The following is a 19,793-nucleotide window of genomic DNA, read 5'->3' as shown; positions in this document are numbered from 1 at the left end:
CTCTTAGCTCTGTGATGTCCCAAACACTCAAATTGTGAAAAGAAACACCCTTAGACTATGCTGTTCTGCTTTCCTTCTTATCTCGTTTTCAGAGCTTACAGAACATATCAAGAATGCACTTCTGAGTTCAAAGAAGACTTTTATTGTTGTTAATTCTTCCCCACCCACAAGTTCGTAAGAGACAAATTATTAGATTTCAAGCACACGTTCAATGAAAACAAAATACATTTGCAATGTACACAGCAGGTTATATTTATAAGATATTGAATGCAAAGCAAAACAAATACTTCACCGTGTGAGAAACTATTTAGAGCTTCATCTTTCTGGGTCTGCAAGTTGATGACTCCAGTCAACTACGAGAAAGAGATTATCTACCCACACGGGAGACTGGCAACTGGTGCCAAGTTCCAGTCCGAAGTCAGGCAGATTCGAATCTAATTCTCTGAAGCCTGTGTCATCCGTTACAAAAGCGTGCCCCCTCCTCTCAGGCTCGGGAAAACTACGCAAGCCTTTGGAGACTGGCCAGATCTCCTAGACTGCTCCTCCTCCCAAGCCTGAGCCGAAAGGAACAACACCAAATGTACCCTCTCTTATCAGGTCTAGTCTGGTGTGAGAAAAACAGCTTGGTTCATCTTGTGGCAAAACACAGCTTGGAAAAATACAGCTTGGATTCTCAACTGCAATGTCTAACTCCACGTTAAAGGCAATAGGCAGCTAACCTAAATATCAAATGCAATGTCTAATATCATGTCAAAGCCAATAGGCAGCTGAGCTGAATACAAAATGCAATGTCTAATATCATGTCAAAGCCAATAGGCAGCTACACTGAATACAAAATGTAATGTCTAATATCATGTCAAAGCCAATAGGCAGAATACAGAATGTAATGACTAATGCCATGTCAAAGCCAATAGGCGGCTAGGCTGAACAAAACATATAGGGGGTTATTCCGACCCTGGCGGGCGCCGCCCACCGGGCGGAGACCGCCAAAAGACCGTACCGCGGTCAAATGACCGCGGCCGTCATTCTGACTTTCCCGCTGGGCGGGCGGGCGACCGCCAAAAGGCCGCCCGCCCGCCCAGCGGGAAAGCCCCAGCAATGATGAAGCCGGCTCCGAATGGAGCCGGCAGAGTTGCTGGTGTGCGACGGGTGCAGTGGCACCTGTCGCGATTTTCAGTGTCTGCTTTGCAGACACTGAAAATCTTAATGAGGCCCTGTTAGGGGGCCCCTGCAGTGCCCATGCCAGTGGCATGGGCACTGCAGGGGCCCCCAGGGGCCCCACGACACCCGTTCCCGCCAGCCTCTTCCTGGCGGTGTAAACCGCCAGGAAAAGGCTGGCGGGAAGGGGGTCGGAATCCCCATGGCGGCACTGCTTACAGCGCCGCCGTGGAGGATTCCCTGGGGCAGGGGAAAACCGCCGGGAAACCGCCGGTTTCCCTTTTTTGACCGCGGCTTTACCGCCGCGGTCAGAATTGCCCCAGAAGCACCGCCAGCCTGTTGGCGGTGCTTCCTCCGTCCCCGGCCCTGGCTGTCCATGACCGCCAGGGTCGGAATGACCCCCATAATGTGCTACTGGTGAACATTGAGCAACTAATATGCGCAGTGGTGAAACACAGTCATTGGTCAAACAAACTTAATCGCATCACATATGCTGAAAAGACCCCTCACCCACCAACCTAGTTGGTGGCATGCTTCATCATTGGTTACCCACTCGAGACACCTAGCAAGTCACGGGTGTGCTGCAACACCTGATTACAGCGGAGCAGGGCTTTTCATTTTTAATTTTTTTTTACCACACATACTTGTTGGATTGGGCACAAGAGCGAGTGATGGTTCAATAGATCAAATTTTACTAACAAGATTTCACTAAGATGAAATGCACAGTTAGTAACTGAAAGGACAAAGAACTGAACTAATGAGTCGGAGCTCGTGAGCTGTAAAGCCATGACAAGGCACCAACCGCTTTACAGTCATTCACACACCTTTCATATGTGACATACACAAGACCATTTACACCGCTAGACGCAGACCCAGCATATTACAACACTCACATCAACAGACAACGCCATTCAAGAGCTCATCACTTTCATACGCCCACATGGCTGACAGCAATCACACCAGCTGACTGTGTGGACTGGCATTTGGTTAGCAGTGTATTGTAGGGCCATTAGCTAGTCACTCTTTGCACTGCCAGCCAAGCACCACTCCACGCACACGGCCAGCCAGGCGCCACTCCACGCACACCACCATCAAGTTTTTTTTTTTTTAAACAAAAAAGAAAACACTAGCTAATTATAAGTGAGTACAAAACTTCAAACACAAAAGCTCTAACTAAATACATGACCGTAATGCCAACAGTGAAACTGAATAAAAAAATATAACACAATATAGTACAGGCAGTTTACGTTTGTGGTCACGGTAGTTCCCAATAAATCTTTTGGGTGTGGTAACTTCTGAAACAGCCGGCCACACACAGCCCAGGCTTAGAAGGGCAATTGGAGCAATACAAACTAGTCTCCCTCTGGATACCTCTTCAGGCACAGACTCTACATTAATTAGCGGGAAAGTAGTTTTTTGGACATGGTCGGAAAGTGGCCATCTCTCAATCTACCCACATCCTCCACCACTGCTTCTCTAGGAACTCTTGCCTGTTCCACCACAACAAGGCTCTCTATCACAGACTCCAGAAATTTAACAAATGTCATCTTTCACTCTGGGAACAATCCTTGAACACAATAAAAGCATTAAAAGTTGCTAAATTGGAGAGATGTATAGCCACCTTTTTATACCAAACATAAGCCTTACGAACAGCAGTGTAAGGTTCCAACCTCTGACCTACTCTTTCTACATCACCCATGTCTTTATTGTAGTCTAAAATGCACAGAGGATTGTTCACTTCAGCATCCTGACCCCAAACAGTCACAGGGGAAGTACACTCTTCATGGAAGGTAGTCAGAATGTAAACAACCCTCCTGTCTTCAGATTTCGCATCCTGCAGCTCATCATTACGCAAGGCACTGCACTGTCCCCGCTCAAGTTTTTTACATACAAGCTTCCTTGGATAGCCTTTACGGTTTGACCGGATTGTGTCACAAGCAATAGTGTCCACTTTGAACAATTCCCTGAACAATTGCACTCTATTGTAGAAGTTATCTAAGTACAAATGGTGACCTTTGTTGAATAGTCATCTACCAAGTTCCCACACAATTTTCTCACTCACTCCAAAAGTGGACGGTCAACCAGGGGGGGTAATACTGAAATCCCTACCAGTGTAGACCCGGAAATTATAAACATATCCTGTACTTCTTTCAGAAAGTATATACATCCTAATTCCATACCGCGCACACTTGCTAGCAATGTCCTGCCAAATAAAACAAACGTCCCTTGACTAGGACCAAAGACTCGTCCACAGCTATTTCTTTTCCTGGAACACAGACTTCTGAAAAACGATCTACAAAATGATAAAGGACAGGTCTAACCTTGAACAAATGGTCAGAATCATGGTGATCTTATGGCAAGGCTAAGCATTATCAACAAAATGCAGCATCCGAAGAAGAAGCAAATACCGATTACAACTCATGATTGCAGGAAATATAACTGTTGCCGTCAAGGGATTAGTAGACTAACGCGAAGACAGTGATGGCTTCCTTATAAACCCCATCAAAAAATTTAAACCCAAGAACTTTTTCAACTCTTCCAGATTTGTGGGAATCCACCGGCTAGCTCTAGAGTGCAGCCTAAGTCTGGCACTGTTGTCCTTCAAACCTGTTCCGCATACACATTAGTCTGCTCAATAATCTCTTCCAAAAATACAAAGTCCATAAACAACTGAAAGAAATTGATAGGCAAACAGTTTGCCGTATTCACTCTACACCCTGGGACACCAGTAAAGGCAGCCAACTGTGGCTGCTCCATGTTTGAGGCAACCCAGAGTTCAGGTCTTCCAATGGGAAGCCTTCCAGCCCCCAGGCTGCTACACTATTGGCACATCTGTGTCGTCCTCTAAAACAGGCATTTCATCTGCACTGAGAGTGGCTTCATCAGATGATTCCTCTCTGACAAAAAATTCACTGCCAGAATCTTGCACATCCTCCCCTGCCTCAGATGCAGAGTCAGTCTCATAATCATGGTCAGAAAACAACGCAAAAAGCATACCAACAACCTGCTGAGCGGTCACCCTGCGGCTAGCCATAATCCTTCCTACGAAAAGTAACTTGACAAATGTGCCACCAACAACCAGCACTGTGTAAAATAAGTAATAAACAAAGTGTGGCTTCATCCCAACGAGTAATGTACTCATAAACTATACCACTCACTCTCGTGAAAAAGCTAAACTCGCCAGCAACTACTCTGCACAGACACAGAAAGCACCAATGATATTCCACTAAAAAGGAAAAAGGAAATAAAAATGCACATAAGGCAACACAAATATCATCATGCACAAATCTAAGGACAATTTCATACACAATCCTGCATTTAGGACACCATTTACAAAAGTCATTCATGCATGGCAGCGATACTCATTTGGAGTAAATTGTTTTTTTTTCTTACCCAGAATATGCAATTATGCAAACTGCAGGTCAATCACTGCCAAAACCACAAGGGGTCACAGCAAAGGAATCAAAAGCTTTGAACTAGAACAACAAGGAGAAATAAAACATTATTGTATTTTAATAGTATTTATATAGTGCTTACTACCCCTGACGAGGTGTCGAAGAGCTTTTCGGCGTGTAGCCCGCTACTCTGGAACCCAAAAGTGGTGTATTAGTATAGGAAAATAGGAGTACAGAATTAATATTATTATGAGTTAATTTGAGCAGAGAATATGTGAGTTTGATAGTTGGATTGACTAGAGTAATGGAGGGATAGAGGAGGGAAGCATCTGTGGATAGAGTTAGGGAGATCATAAATGAGGGAGAACTTAGGAGGGTTGTTTGGGATATTATGGTAGTAAACTGAGGTTTGGGGTGAGCTAGATGTGGTAGAGGAGGGAAGAGCTTAGGCAGGGTTATTTTGGAGATAACAGTAGTATAATGGGTTTAGGATGAGTCATAGTGGGGATGAAGGATAAATTGATAGAGACATAGGGTGATGGGGAAACAGAGTAAAGGTTACAAGAGATTAAATTTATATATTTATTATTTACATATATTTTTGTAACTTTATTTATAATTTGAAATTTTTATTTAATTTTTCTCTAGTACAGTAGGACTAGAGTAATAAATATGTAAATACATAGTAAGGGAATATGTGTGCATGGGATACAATAATGGGTATAATAATATGAGAAGAAAAGTAGTATTGTAGAAACAGACTCAAGATTTGTAATATTTGAAGTTAATTAAGAAGTAGTTTTCTAACATTTATCTTTCCTCAGTTTTTGAATAGCGAAATGCTTATGATAATAAAACATTTGATCAGTGTGATATCAAAACGAAAGCAGGGAGCCATACGTAGCTAATATAACAACTGATCTAGGAGCTATGCAATGACCTATGAACATGGTAAGCATAGAATAATATATATATATATATATATATATATATATATATATATATATATATATATATATGTGTGTACACACACACACATGCATACACATATTTAACCGTGAGTAAATATACATGTGTTAAACAGACTTAAAGAGTATGTGTATAATTTATTATTTTGACATAGTAACGATACATATTTCCTAAAGAACTATACATATATAGAATATACACATAATCAGATTATAAATATTTATCAACGCAGGCATATGCCCTTGGGGGCAGATGGGCCTAAAATAATAGGCCGATCTGCAACCAAAGAGGGCAGAAATTTCCAACAGTTGTGTGCCCTCTTTGAGTAACGACCCTTGCCTCAGGGTTCAACATTCCCCCCCCCCCCCCCCCCCCCCCCCACACACACACACACACACACACACACACACACACACAAAAACAAAAATCCCTGGCATCTTTGTGGCTTCTGCGTGAGCTAGTTTATGAACAAAAAGCTACTTAAACTGTAAGAAATATGCGGCATCAGACACAACCCTATAAACCTATAAATTGGATTTATGTAGTATCTAACATGGTTTAAACAAAAATAAATACATTCACAACTATACGCAAACCTCAAGCAAAAATAAGTGTACTGAAAACTACTTATCTGCTCAGAAGCAGCAAACGGAAGTGGAAGAACATAGAGGACAAGGGGATTTATATGGACTTGAAAATTCAATTTGATTGTGATGTAATGATGTTCTAATACATGAAGCTTTCAAGGTTATGGCTGCTCAGAAGAAGTGAATGAAGGGTTTATGCAAAATGCTAGCCTCTTGTCTTGCCATAAAATGTGTGGCTTCCTGCAGATTCCAGTAGCTTTAGTTACAGAAACTATTTTGTAGTCATGGATTGTTCCCTACCCCCCCATTCCCACCTCTCAATGGAATGCCCAGGCGTCTAACTTAGAATGTTGACAAGGGATCTGTCATTTGGATGTGTGGGACTTGGAGGTGTCATTGAGTGAATAAACTTCTGTTAATCAAAATGAAAGGCAGGGTGAAGTTTGTCCATGACACTGGCAACGAGAGATGGGATTTAGCTGTGAAGGGGGCAGCGAGACACCTCCACCCCTGTAATTGCGAGCCCACACAATTTCAACAGGAGCTTCTATATAGAGATGGTGCAGTGAAATGTTGAGTTTGTGGGGAACCCGGTACTGTGTTGAAACCGAAGGTCAGTGACGTTGGAAGTGGGGTTTGGCATTAAGCTTTTCACTAACTGTATCTGAATTCAGGAAGATGCATTTCGCCGTGCAGTTGAAGTACAAACCCTCGATCCTGTTCATTAATGTTGATGACTGATGGTGTAGCAGTTTCCACCTGGAGCACGTCACTTTGATGTCTGTCGGGTTCTGACAGGCACAGATCAGTCCAGTAGTCGGTGTGATCGTGCCCATTCCATGGCAGCAGATCTGGTTTCTGGACGGCTCGCATGAACAGCCTTGGAGGTGGAGTCAAGTGGTTTGGTGGGTTGCATCGGGGAATAGGCACGGCGTGTCTGCATCTGCGGCGTGTCCTCGTTGGTGGTGGCGGCTTGGAAAGCTTGTCGCGCTGACAGGCACAGTTTCTATCAAATATTCACAGGACCGGTGTTGGAGTTGTGCTTTCCTGAGCGATTTGACAAAGTGTACAGTGATTTGCGGGAAACCTCGAGGCCTGTCACACTGACAGGCACAGCTGTGACGTGAATTCGTTTGGGTCGATTATCCTGTCGCTGACAAATACAGCATGAACATGCTTGGAGAAACATGAGACCGTGGTGTATTGTAATTTCTCAACCATCATAACCCCGCCTACATTAACCTCTCACACTAACCTACTTCCTCTGTAAAATTTAAAGGGAAAGAAACAATCTCAATTTATGACAACAGCATGAAATGAACCTTTAACATTTTAACATATAAGTAAGCTGTTGATGTTCTAAAAGTATATTGTGAAGTTATACTCCACCCTATGGTACAATTCTAGAACAGATAAAGGTTAATAAGCATTGTGGAAATACTATACATATTTAAAGAGTTATTATAAAACATGTCGGCAACAAGCATGAGCCAACCCACCACCCTTACTGAATGAAATAGATGAACCTTCACTATCCTAGAAGGAGTGGGCAAAAGTATTTGAATTCTATTTGGTGGCCATTGACGGAGACAAGTTTACACCTTTTAGGAAACATATATTATTTCATTCCCTAGGAGTACAGGGAAGGAAGATATATGAAAATGTGGGTGAACCTACAATGGGTGATGGAGATTCTGATACAGAATCAACTGACCTGTACCAAACAACCTTCAAGAAACTGGAGGAGCATTTTAGTGGTAAAATCAATGTGTTATTAGAAAGGCACAAATTATTTTGTAGGGTATAAGAAAAGCATGAAAAAGTAGCTAGTCACATCGCTGTACTCATGGGGGGGTTTGCTAATCCTTGTGATTTTTGGTAAATTGAATGTTTCATTGGTTCGAGACCAGTTAGTCAGGTGCGCAAATAGTAGTAACATTCAAGAAAAATTACTCCCGCCCCCTGAATCCAGATTTAAAATAACCTATATATATAGCTAAATGACTTGAACACAGATATGAATGTATAAAAGAAATACATTTGGCAAATCAAAATGAGGCGGTGCAAGTGCTACAAGATGGTGTTGAGAACAAACACAAAGTACTAGAAATCAAAGAAAAACATACAGCCACTAGATATAAACAGAAAAGTGCACAAATAAGTAAAAAATATAAATGCTATAGATATGGAAACAATAATTATTTAGCTAATAGTCCTAAAAGCCCAGCCTGCTAAAGTACTTGTAGGAAATGCAATAAGAGGGGACACTACGCTAGAGTTTGTAGAAACACTGAGGTTAAGCAAATACAGGAGATGGGTAGAGCTGAGGAATATGCTAAGGAGAAATACATATTTCTAGAGGAACAGCTTGCACAACTAACAAATATATATCCCACATGCATTGTAACTATGGTTGGAGAAGAGATTACGGTCTTTGCAGATTCCTGCTCTCCATACACATTGATTGGCAAGTATTTGACACTAAAGTAGGTACAAAAGGCTTTCAATTACAAGAAGCAGACCTATGCCCAAGTGAGTACAACAAAGACCCCATTCTGTTATTGGGGATGACAACTGTATGCATTTAATGTAAAGGTCACTCCACAGTAGGTAAAGTTTACGTAACTGAAATGGGGTCGATCTTACTTGGATGGAGGCATCAAAAAGAATTAGGAATGAAATTAAACTCTTAATAACCCGGATCAAGTCTTGTTATATGAAAAGTGTTCCATTGGAAAAGAGATCTGCAAAGAATTCCCAGGGTTGTTTGAGAACAAACTAGGACTCCTCAAATACTAACACAAAATCAAATTAAACAATAATGTCCGTCCTTCGGTAGACAAAGCAAGGGTCATACCTCACCTCATGGAAGAACCTCTAAAAGATTAACTTAAAAGACTAGAAGAACTTGGAGTAATTGAGCCAATTGATAGTTCTGATTGGATAGCACCCATTGTGGTAGTCAACAAAGGGAAAGGTATACGATTGTGTTGACTAAAGAGATCTTAATGCAAGCATATGGGTAGATAGATTTCCCTTGCATATAATACAGGAGATGCTAAGTATGGTCGATAAGTCATCCTACTTCAGTGTAACGGGCCTATTGTCAGCTTACCACCAGGTTGAATGCCATATGGATTCCAGATCATACAGTTCCTTGATAACCCCATTTGAAGCCTACAGATAGTGCAGAATGCTGTATGGCCTAGCGTCTGCTGCTGCAGTTTTTCAATGAATCATACAACAAATCTTAAAAAACATACAAAATGTCTGTAGCTACCAAGATGACATTCTAGTCTGTGGTGAAGCTGAACATAATAAATCCCTGTGGTCAGTGTCTATGGCTGTACGTGATGCAGGGGTAACCTTAAAATTTTAAAAATGCCAGATAGGTCTGGGGTCCGTGGACTGCTTAGGGCACACCATATCAATAGATGGGATAAAACCCAAGTTAGACCTAGTTGAGGCAGTAAAAGATGCACCCACCCCATCCAACAAAGATGAATTAAAAGAATTCTTGGGGCTAGTTGAATACATGTCGCTGTTTGTAAGAAACTTTAAAGATCTTGCTGCACCCCCAAGAGAGCTTACAAAAAAAGGTGCCAATTTTGTTTGGAATGAGCTGATGCAACAAAGTTTTGAAACAATAAAACAAGCTATAATCAAGGCACCCACATTAGGGAAGGTCAATGTGAATCGGAAAACAATACTTACCACGGATGCAAGCTCAAAAGGACTAGGAACAATTCTTACCCAGATAGTAGACAATGAACAAGTAATTGCCTTTGTTTCACGAAATCTGTAGGATGCAGAATAGAACTACTCAACTGTTGAAAGAGAAGTCCTTGCCGCCATTTCACTTTAAAAACTGACCATAAACCGTTAACATTTCTTTTAACAACTAAAGTTCTAGGCAGTTCCACACCACGCATTGATAAATGGCTTCTGGGACTAGAAGGGTATAATTTCGAAGTAGAATATGTCCCAGGAGAGAAAAACAAGGCAGCAGATTGTCTTGCCCGGCTACGTGTTGATAAACATAAAAATGAAGTGCACGTAAAAAAAGAATCTGTGCATGAAATCATTGCTCCAGAAATATTAAAAGATGAATGGGAGAAGGAGACTAAAGAGGATGAAGCATTATCACTACTTAAAGTCTGAATCGTTCAAGGTTGGCCAAACAAACAATCCCAGTTACCAGACCTGATCCAAGATTATTTTGGAGTTAGACAAGAACTCAACATAAAGGGTAATCTGGTCAGAAGAGGGGAAAAGTTGATACCACCTAAAGATCTGTGGGACAAAATTGTTGGCATTGCACATGAAGGTCATCCAGGTAGAAGTCTCAGGAAAGCAAAACACGTGCTCACTATTGGTTTCCAGGCATGGATAGGTTAATTGAGATGAAAGTTAAAGATTGCATGAAGTTTTCTCAAAGTGACAAAACGAAAATTGCCAAGGGTGCTCCAATTTCCCGAGTAGTAATATGCAAACCCTGGGACAAGTTAGCACTAGATATAATAGGACCCATTAAGTTTTCAACTTGGAGTGGGAAATACATGTTTGTATTAGTGGACTACCATACACGGTGGATTGTGACAAGAGTAGTACAATCTAAAACTACAAAAGTACTGATGGAGTTCTTACTAGGTACAGTCTACACAGAGGGGATCCCTAGTTATCTTGTTAAAGACAATGGGGGTACAATTTACTTGAGAGGAAATGGCTGATTTCCTAAAACAAAACTGTCTGTTAAACATTTCAAGACTGCATTATATTGCCCTAGAGCCAATGGATTGGTTGAAATTGTCAATAGAATGATCAAAGAATGCCTTCAGTTAGCTGCTGTTTCGGCTGATCCCTTAGAAAATTCCTCACGCAATATGCTGTGGTCTTATCACACCACTCCAAATAGTACCACAGGTGGTGCTCCATTTACCTCTTTGAAAGGGAGAATACCTTGAAAAAAAATTATCCCCAAGCTGGATGGGAGGAAATCTACCAGTGTGGGTACACAGAGAAGAAATCAATACAAGTATAAGACGTCACCAAGCTAAGTACAGGGACCATTACAACATGAAGTATAACGCTCCTCAAAGAAATTTGGAGATTGGTAGTTAAGCTTCCCACTTTCCGAAGAAATACCAATAGTTAATTTTCAACCCCAAGGACCATTACGGAAGTGCGTAAGAATATGGTTGTGCTAAGCGATGGCAAGACATGGAGTGCAGATAAGATAGCAAGGCTGAACCCTGTGATTAACAAAACCCCTTGTAGTCGGTCATCAAATGATGATAAGTTGAATCCAATGAAATGTGAAAAACCAGTTAGGACAAGAATAACCCTCTCTGGCTCAGAGACTTCATCACTAAGTGATTGCTCCTGGAACCATATGGCCAGCACATTCACGCTGTAAACCTTAGCCTACTATAGCTGTGTCCTTCAAGTGGGTCTTTTTGTCAAAAGAAATTTGATCTATTTCCTTTGATAAATGAGAGACGTGTTGTAATTTACATAATTTGTGTAACTTGATTTTAATAATTAAGTGTAAGTCAATAAATAATTTACTACCCCTTCCCTGAGTTATTATTCTGTAGTCATGGTTTGTTCCCTTCTTCCCGTTCCCATCTCCCAATGGAATGCCCGGAGGTCTAACTTAGAATGTTGACAAGGGAACTGTCATTTGGATGTGCGGGACTTGGTGTCATTGAGTGAATAAACTTCTGTTGGCCAAACTTCACCCTGCCTTTCATTTTGATTATGACAAAAACCTTGGGGGATGGTTGTGTGGCACACCACCCTGGAGTCCCCTAGTATCTACTTAACAAAAACACCTGGGATGGGCAGGTTTTCCCTAGAGACAATGTACAACATGGCAGTGAATGTCTAAAAAGACAAATGTTACTGGGCACACATCCACTACGTCTGTGTGTATGTATAGAGATATATACACACCGCCACCAAAGGCCAGTCCACGCACACCACCAGCCAAACCCCGAGTCCACACAAATCACTAACCAATGCCACGCAAACATCATCATGAAGTTCCACACCACTTTCAATTCCAAAACACTCCCAGAATGAACAGTTTACACACAAAAAACACATACAGAAAAAATATAAAAGTTGCACAACGGGCATCATGAAAGTCCTCCTCTAAATGATGGATTCGTCATCAGATGATTCCTTTTAGACAGACAATTCTCAGCCAGAATCTTGCACTTGGTCCTCTGCCTCAGACGCAGAGACTGTCTTGGAGCCATGTTCAGGGGTAGATTCAGAAAGTAAGCCAGCAGCCTTTGGAGCAGTCGGTCTGCGAGTGAGAGCTGTCATGATGCTTTCTAGTAAAGATGTCACAAAAACAGGCAACTATAAATAAAACTGTCAGATTAGAACGGAATTAACTGTGGCTGTATCAAACATAAATATTATTGAAATATAAATATCTGGAAAGAAACTATCACTACAAACCACACACTGTACTTTTTACAACTGTAAGATACCTAGATACCTCTTACTTGCCACATATTGCAACACTGAGTATGCACTATATCTACCCTGGACAGACACAGCAAGCCTCAAAGATAATCCAATAGGAAGGCAAACAATACACACAAGACAACACATTATAGATCTTGCACAAATGAAAACGTGAATTTGAAAGACAAATTATAAGAGAAGTATGTTCAAGTTATTACAACAGCAAAAAGAAAATCATTCATGCAAGACAATGATATACATATGAAGTAAACATTGCAACAAATGTTTCTTTGCCAGACACTTGCAACTATACAAACTGCAGAGCTAGCAATGTCAAAACCACAAGCATTATACACCACAAAGCAAATCTAAAGCTTTGTACTACAATAAAAAGGAAAGCAAAAAGGTACAAAATGGACATAAGAAATAAAACTATTAATGTTGTAAAACACAAAGTCTGCTCAGACGGGCAGGTCTGAATCAAAAATTGCTGATCTACCTCCTAGGGGGCACAAAGCGAAGGCAAAAAATTGGGAGCAGTCCTTACCCCACAAGCAGCTCTTCCCACACACAGAAACATACTTTCTGGTGTTTTGTGGGTTATCACTATCCCAGGGTGCAGATCTGCCTAAAAAATGGGCAATCTCACACAAGGGAGAGTGGACACAAGATACAATACCCTCTTCAGGGAAGAAAACTTTGGCAGTCAATCAACCTGGTTTGAAAGAGTTTCCTTTCTCAGAGTAGATTCTGTAAATTGTGATACTTGTTTTGCTGCCTGAACGAATTGTGCATTGTGGTGGATGCTGCCTCTGCATAGCTCACTATGTGGAACGACCACTGAGTTGGTCTTTCAGAAATCCTTACTTCTGGGCTCTGACATATTTTGTAGACAAGGAAAGTTGGAGAGGAAGTGATGATGGGTTGGCTAGTCATGTTCTCAGTTTGCGTCATCCTTGCACCTTTGTAGAATTTCGATTTCACAGATATGAAGATGTTAGGAGTCAACTAAGAGTGACCTTAAAGCCAGATTTACCACTTAATCACAAACTCTACACCATGCCCACAAGTTCTGACATTCACAGTCCTGATTTAATATCTAGTGGAAATAGTGTTTGAACAGTTCCAACCGTACAAAACAGAATAAAGAAAAAGCCCACTTACCCTTGTCTACCTCGGACCACTGAACTTAATTTAAAAGGCATGAACAGCACATGTTACCCTGACGAGGACAAAAATGTTGAATTTGTGCCATCATAAAGGGCCTGGGTCAGGTAAGTTGAGGGGGAGGAAACCACATTTTAAACTATAAAGTGGGAATAGCAAATGATTGGCCTTCTCATCTCCAACTCCATTAAGGGTGTCTTGGAGGAGCACCAGATCTGTAGGGTCCTCACTCAAGAGCTGGCTCTGCTGACTGTTGCCAAAACTAAATTGCAGTGAAACATGCAAGGACAAAAGGAAAACATTAGGAGTATGCTAAACCAGCAAAGATGGTTGTTGCTGTTCATCCCTATACCTGCTATAGTAAGTGTGATGTCGAAAAATAGTGACTGCACATTAACATAGGTGCAGCTGAAGTCCATATTTTCAGTAAATTGTGAAATATTCTCAAGATATTGCATTCAGAAACTCCATATACTGAGTTTCATTTTAAATGGCAAAGGGGTAACTGATACAGAGCTGCATTCGCTAGCAATTATAAAGGAGTTGCTGTGAACTCTGTTGGTGGCTTTTCAATGGTCAAGAATAGTCTGTTTAAAGAAGACTCCATATTATTAGTTTCTTCTCCTTTACTGCAAAATCTCTTCGTGGCGGCTGCATTTTGTTGGCACAGGTGAAAGTTAGAATAAGTTGTGTTTTAATGTTTAGTGCTTGCTAACACAGACTTTTCCGTGTGGCACTTTAAATATGACCTTGCTGTTGTGCAACTAACTGCTGCTCCATTTATGAATTTGAGAAAAATAAAAGGCTGTATATAAGCTATGGTTTGATCCTACAGGTTATGAAATGATCGATTTTTCTGAACTCTGTGTTCAGTTTCTTAGATTTCTGGCTTGGCTGTGTTGTGTGTGTGTGTGTGTGGCCTGTAGTGCAAGGGATTTACACCAGAGAGAGGAGTCAATGTGATCCATAGTGAAAAAAAGGGCACAGAGCCTTCTAAAATAAGTCCATGGCCTAGTGATAACCACAGCAAAAAAAACTCTAAAGTTATTTAGACACCTCAGTGGTCTAAAGCAAAATTCAATATTAAGTCATGGTGGGTCACAACGGATTTTCTTAAATTTCCTTCTTTTTTCTTTTTTGAAGGCTTGATTTACTCCAAATATTTACTACAATGTACTTTTTATTTAAACAATTGCTGATGTTTTGTTTACTCTGTACTGGTTTTCATGCTGATTTATTAAAATTGTATCCTTGTATGTTAAATTATCAGTACAGCTATAAATGTATTTAACTATATGAGATCTTTGAGAATTATTGATGAAATGTTGATAATTTTTTCAGCTGGAGATTGCTAGGGGAGACCTCAATGATGGTCAGCACCATTATGAGGGAGCAGTGGTGATTCTGGATGCTGGAGCTCAGTACGGAAAAGTCATAGACAGACGAATCCGAGAACTTTTTGTGCAATCTGAAATCTACCCTTTGGAAACACCTGCATTTGCAATTAAAGAACAAGGATTCAGGTATTTTTTTTAAGTGTATAGTATTGATATATACAATATCAGCCAATGTAGCTGGTACACCATTGTAGTCTGGCACATATTCTATGTACAGCTGTGATTATCCATTACTCAAGGTTACAGATATCCCCAGTTCATGCACTATATGGCGTAACTCAATCTAAGCGCGCAAAAGAGTACATTTGGGTCCCTTGGGTAGTGTTAACTTTTCTGAGAAGATCTTTTCAATGACTGTTTCTCCACTGGGTTATAGGGTGAGTGTGGATTCCTGTCCCTGAGTATATGCCTTATGATTTCTCCGCTTCATTAAAGATTCCTGCTGGTATTTGCTGTAGTACCGTGAAAATCTTCGACTTATTTTGCTGGCTCTACCACAGTCTCTTTGCTGCCTAACTCCTTGGAGTTCCCCAGTAGGAACCCTCACATTGTCCCTGTCTTGCTAAAGATTGATGAGCATACCCCCAGACCTGCTTAACAGACACCGCTTGTGGAGACCCGCACCCAGGCCATGTGTGTGAAAGGTGGAAATGGAGGTGGACCATGACACTACTTGCATCCTTTAATTTGCCAACATCATGTGTTCTTTCAAAATAGTTTCAAATGTAATGTTTCAATATTTGCCCACCTAACAAAGCTCTTCATTTCAGTTTGCAGGTCTTTACTCAAACAATAGCTGTACTCTCAGACACTTTCTCTTAATATATCTGAAACAAATTGGCAAGTAACAGTTGTAGTCACTTACAGGTCCCTTATTTGATACATATATACTTTTCATCCTCCCATGTAGGCTCACTTTACATCACTAACTTTTTCATATTTTTGTCCCCTTTTCACTTTCCTAGCTTTAAGAGCCTTTTCCGGCCGGTGGCATTTACTGGTGGTATTGCAAATGTACAGTTGCGTATACAGTCCTCGAAAAATCATTAAAATGATACTATACCTGCAGGTTGAGTAACTTGAATAATCTACTCGACCATAACTGTAGTGTCCTTCACCTGTCTCAAATTGTGTGAACCTAGGCAAATATCTTAGTTTACAGAGATGCCTTATTCTTCATTCTCACATGAGTGTATCTTCAAATACGTGAGCTCAGCATTTCAGCTGTTTAAAAAAACTTCTTTAAACAGACTGAAAGTTTGCTCCTTGTATAATAATAAGCTAACCCAAACCTAGGGGGACACATGATCCATTACTTGCCTCTTAGTTTACTAATTAAGTATTTAAACCTAAACCTTTAAATCACTGCTCTTTTAATAAATATATTACTAAAAGCATGATGTGGGCGCACACTGTCATTTACAGACAGAACATTTCCAAGAAGTGTCCAAAAACCTTCCTACTAACTTGTAGCTTTACTAATAAAACTATATGTATTAGCAATCTGTGTAAATCGGGTTTCAGAAAATATATTTATTCTTTGCACATCAAGTAAAGTGTTCTGATTTGTATGCATCCTATTAAAATATTTTTTTCTATCACACAGAAGTACAAACAATGGGCTTTCACAACTACTGAAATATATTTTGAAATGTTTGTACAGTTGACTTAGCGATTTAAATGTGTTAGGAAAATAACTGACAAAATCCTGGAACTCTGTAGTCAGAAGGAAAATAATTGTAAGACAAATTGACTTTTGGCCTCTGTCTCTGAGCACAGAGCTCGTGGGACAAGAACAAAATGTAAAGGTCTCCTTCACTTTCTTACTGACCAGAACATATATTCTTTGTTAAGAAGGGGCAACTAGGTCCTAAAACCAGCTCTACCGGACAAAATGACTTGATGCTGCCACCTCTGTGGATCTCCAGCCATATGTTAGTAAATACAGCTTATTATGCCATCATTGGCTAAATTCCCTTTCAGTCAATTCAATAATGTTATGCCCACTTTTCCACCTTGTTTAATTTTTTCATAATATAATGAGTAAACCTTTGGAAAAAAATTGGCAATGCAGTTTTATTCCAGGAGGACTACATTACATGTTTAACTTGATTTTTAAAATGTTTGTCTATTTACTTAAATGCTGGATTTGCACTTTGATTCTCAAACATTCACACTTTTCTGTATAGGATCATGACCACTGTCTTCCCAGGTTCAATATTAATATAGCTGTTTTTAATACTATCACCACACTTTACACGTGATACTTTTTATGGTACTTGAATTCTGGTTTGTTTTTGTACCTTAATGGACCAAAAACATACATTTTAAAGCTTGGCTTAACACCACACTAACTTCTCTTAAGTTTGTTCATGTTCTATTGTGATACTTGGCTGTAATAATTATTGCTGAAGCAGTTTCATTCACTAAAACATTTATCATAATTACAGCAGTGATAATGTCCATTTGATCAAAACCATTGCCCTTTGGCTGAGTTCGCTCTGTATAAAACTGCCAAAAACAATACGTGCATTGCAGGAGCTCCAATGTGTTTCTGACATCTTGAAGGAGACAAACTTCTCCTGTTTTTCATATGTTGGGGGAATTTCATACCTTTCCCTTGTAATCACGTCTTTCATCAGGACATCCCTAGTTACCTCACTAGTATACCCGATCCTATTGTGAGAAGTCACTATCCCTAAAATCGTTTTTGCATTTTGATATCCTTTTAGTTTTGTTTTTTCTTTGGTCTGGTTATCTTGTGAAATCCTGTGCTAATAACTTTTCAAGATAATTGGCATGTTTCACTGTCTGGTCATTGCTACACTTTATCATTATCTGGAATATGAGCTACACATGTCTGTTGTTCAGTAGGATTTGCCTAGTTCTTAATGCTTCCTGAAAGGATCAGCTTGAATACTTGGACCTTGCAAGTTCAGCCGTCCAATATCTTACTTAGGTTTATTAACAATGTTCTATGCCCCCTTTATAGGTTTGCTTGAGAACCTAATTTGTTCTTTCTTCCTCTTCTTTAAATGTTTGTTACAGTTTTACAATATTCAGGTTGACGACTTATGCCGGCAATTATGTATTGATTGAATGGATATTTTTGCATTGTTATTTAGATGCCACTGTTTCAAATATGTGTATACCATGCATTTCCACTGCAGCTTATATTTGGCAAAACGATTCGCCTTGGCATGTTTTTCTTGGGAGCAGGTAGTGTCTGACTGCAGTAGCACCAGCCCACCAAGTTATAACTGTGATGCTAGAGTGTAAATGACATGCTAATCACCAGCATACCATGTTGCTGCATGCAATCCTTAATACTTCAACCCATGTGCCTATTTCTGACACATCAAACCTAGTGTATTTGTGTTTCTGGCCTGGGGGAGGTGGGACAAATGTGGACACGAGATTTGATTGCTTTTGAAATCTCGTCACTTGAGCAGGCGATGAGCAGGAATTATGAATACTGATAAACATTGGGCATATTTGCTATTAAAAAGATTCCTAATCATGAGCAATATATTTTTAATTGTAGTCATTTTTTTTAATATGGGCGTTTGTTTTGCTAGGCTAATCAATAAAGTTTTTACAGTTTTTTATATGTATTTTAAGAGGCTATTTCAGCACACTTAATTTCTTTACAGGGCAATTGTGATATCTGGAGGACCAAATTCAGTTTATGCGGAAGATGCTCCTTGGTTTGACCCAGCCATATTTACAATTGGGAAACCAGTTCTCGGAATTTGTTATGGCATGCAGGTACCAACCACTGTATACCTGAATGATTGTAATTTCTGTAGTCCTGTTTCCTCAACTGCCCCTTCATGCAAACTACATTTGGTTTTCTTAATGACTAGGAAATTTTACCAAGCAGTTCTGATTGCACCTCAATCAAATTCTTTCTGCATTATTCATAAAGTATATTAAAACAGACTTGACATGTTTGCAAAACATCGATCCGCACTACGTCGACACTAGGATGGTCTGGCCAGTTTCCCTGTGCCTGACCCTACAGTGATCCTTCACACAACAGAAGGTATAACTGACTACTATTGTGGCAACAGATGTCGAGAGACAGAAATACTGTGTCACAAAATATTGCAATCCTATTCTTATAATGTCAATTACAAAGCTATTGTGTCAAAAATATTGTTTCTGAAAAGTAGATAAATACAATTTTTTCTCAATAAATGTTTTCCTATCAGTAGTGTATTTTGAACATTTTAGTCTTTAAATATGAAATAATTTTTATTTAGTGATTTAAAGTATTTGTTTAAATTATATTTTTAGGTGAAGATAGATATATGCGTGTGTGTATATATGTATGTGTGTGTATGTATATATATATATATAATATTTTAACAAAAGACTGCTCACACAGTGGCTCACAGCGGCCCTCGCGGGGTGGTGCGTCGAAACCGGCAGAGCACTCCGGTTAATTTCCATGTACAATTCAAAAACTTTCACAGTAACGCACACTCGGGAAATCAAAGCTGGTAGTGTTTATTACAACACACAGCGCGTTTCGGCTGCCAAGCAGCCTTGATCACGTGTCAAGGCTGCTTGGCAGCCGAAATGCGTTGTGTGTGGTAATAAACACTACCAGCTTTGATTTCCCGAGTGTGCGTTAC

The 19,793-nt window shown here is 40.1% G+C and overlaps 1 protein-coding gene across 2 annotated transcripts in view; it reads left to right on the top strand.

The window, feature by feature from the left end:
* Positions 1-19,793, top strand: part of GMPS (guanine monophosphate synthase) — a 529,284-nt gene that overhangs the window by 69,749 nt on the left and 439,742 nt on the right. For both annotated transcript variants that reach the window (XM_069213299.1, XM_069213300.1), the window contains 2 exons: positions 15,098-15,279; positions 18,807-18,921. In XM_069213299.1, coding sequence (XP_069069400.1) covers positions 15,098-15,279; positions 18,807-18,921 — 297 coding nt within the window. The remainder of the gene's footprint in view (positions 1-15,097; positions 15,280-18,806; positions 18,922-19,793) is intronic.

The sequence above is a fragment of the Pleurodeles waltl genome, chromosome 11 (assembly GCF_031143425.1).
Source record: "Pleurodeles waltl isolate 20211129_DDA chromosome 11, aPleWal1.hap1.20221129, whole genome shotgun sequence".
NCBI classification, from domain to species: domain Eukaryota; kingdom Metazoa; phylum Chordata; class Amphibia; order Caudata; family Salamandridae; genus Pleurodeles; species Pleurodeles waltl.
The sequence above is the reverse complement of the archived record's forward strand: the minus strand, read 5'-3'. Positions and strand labels throughout refer to the sequence as shown.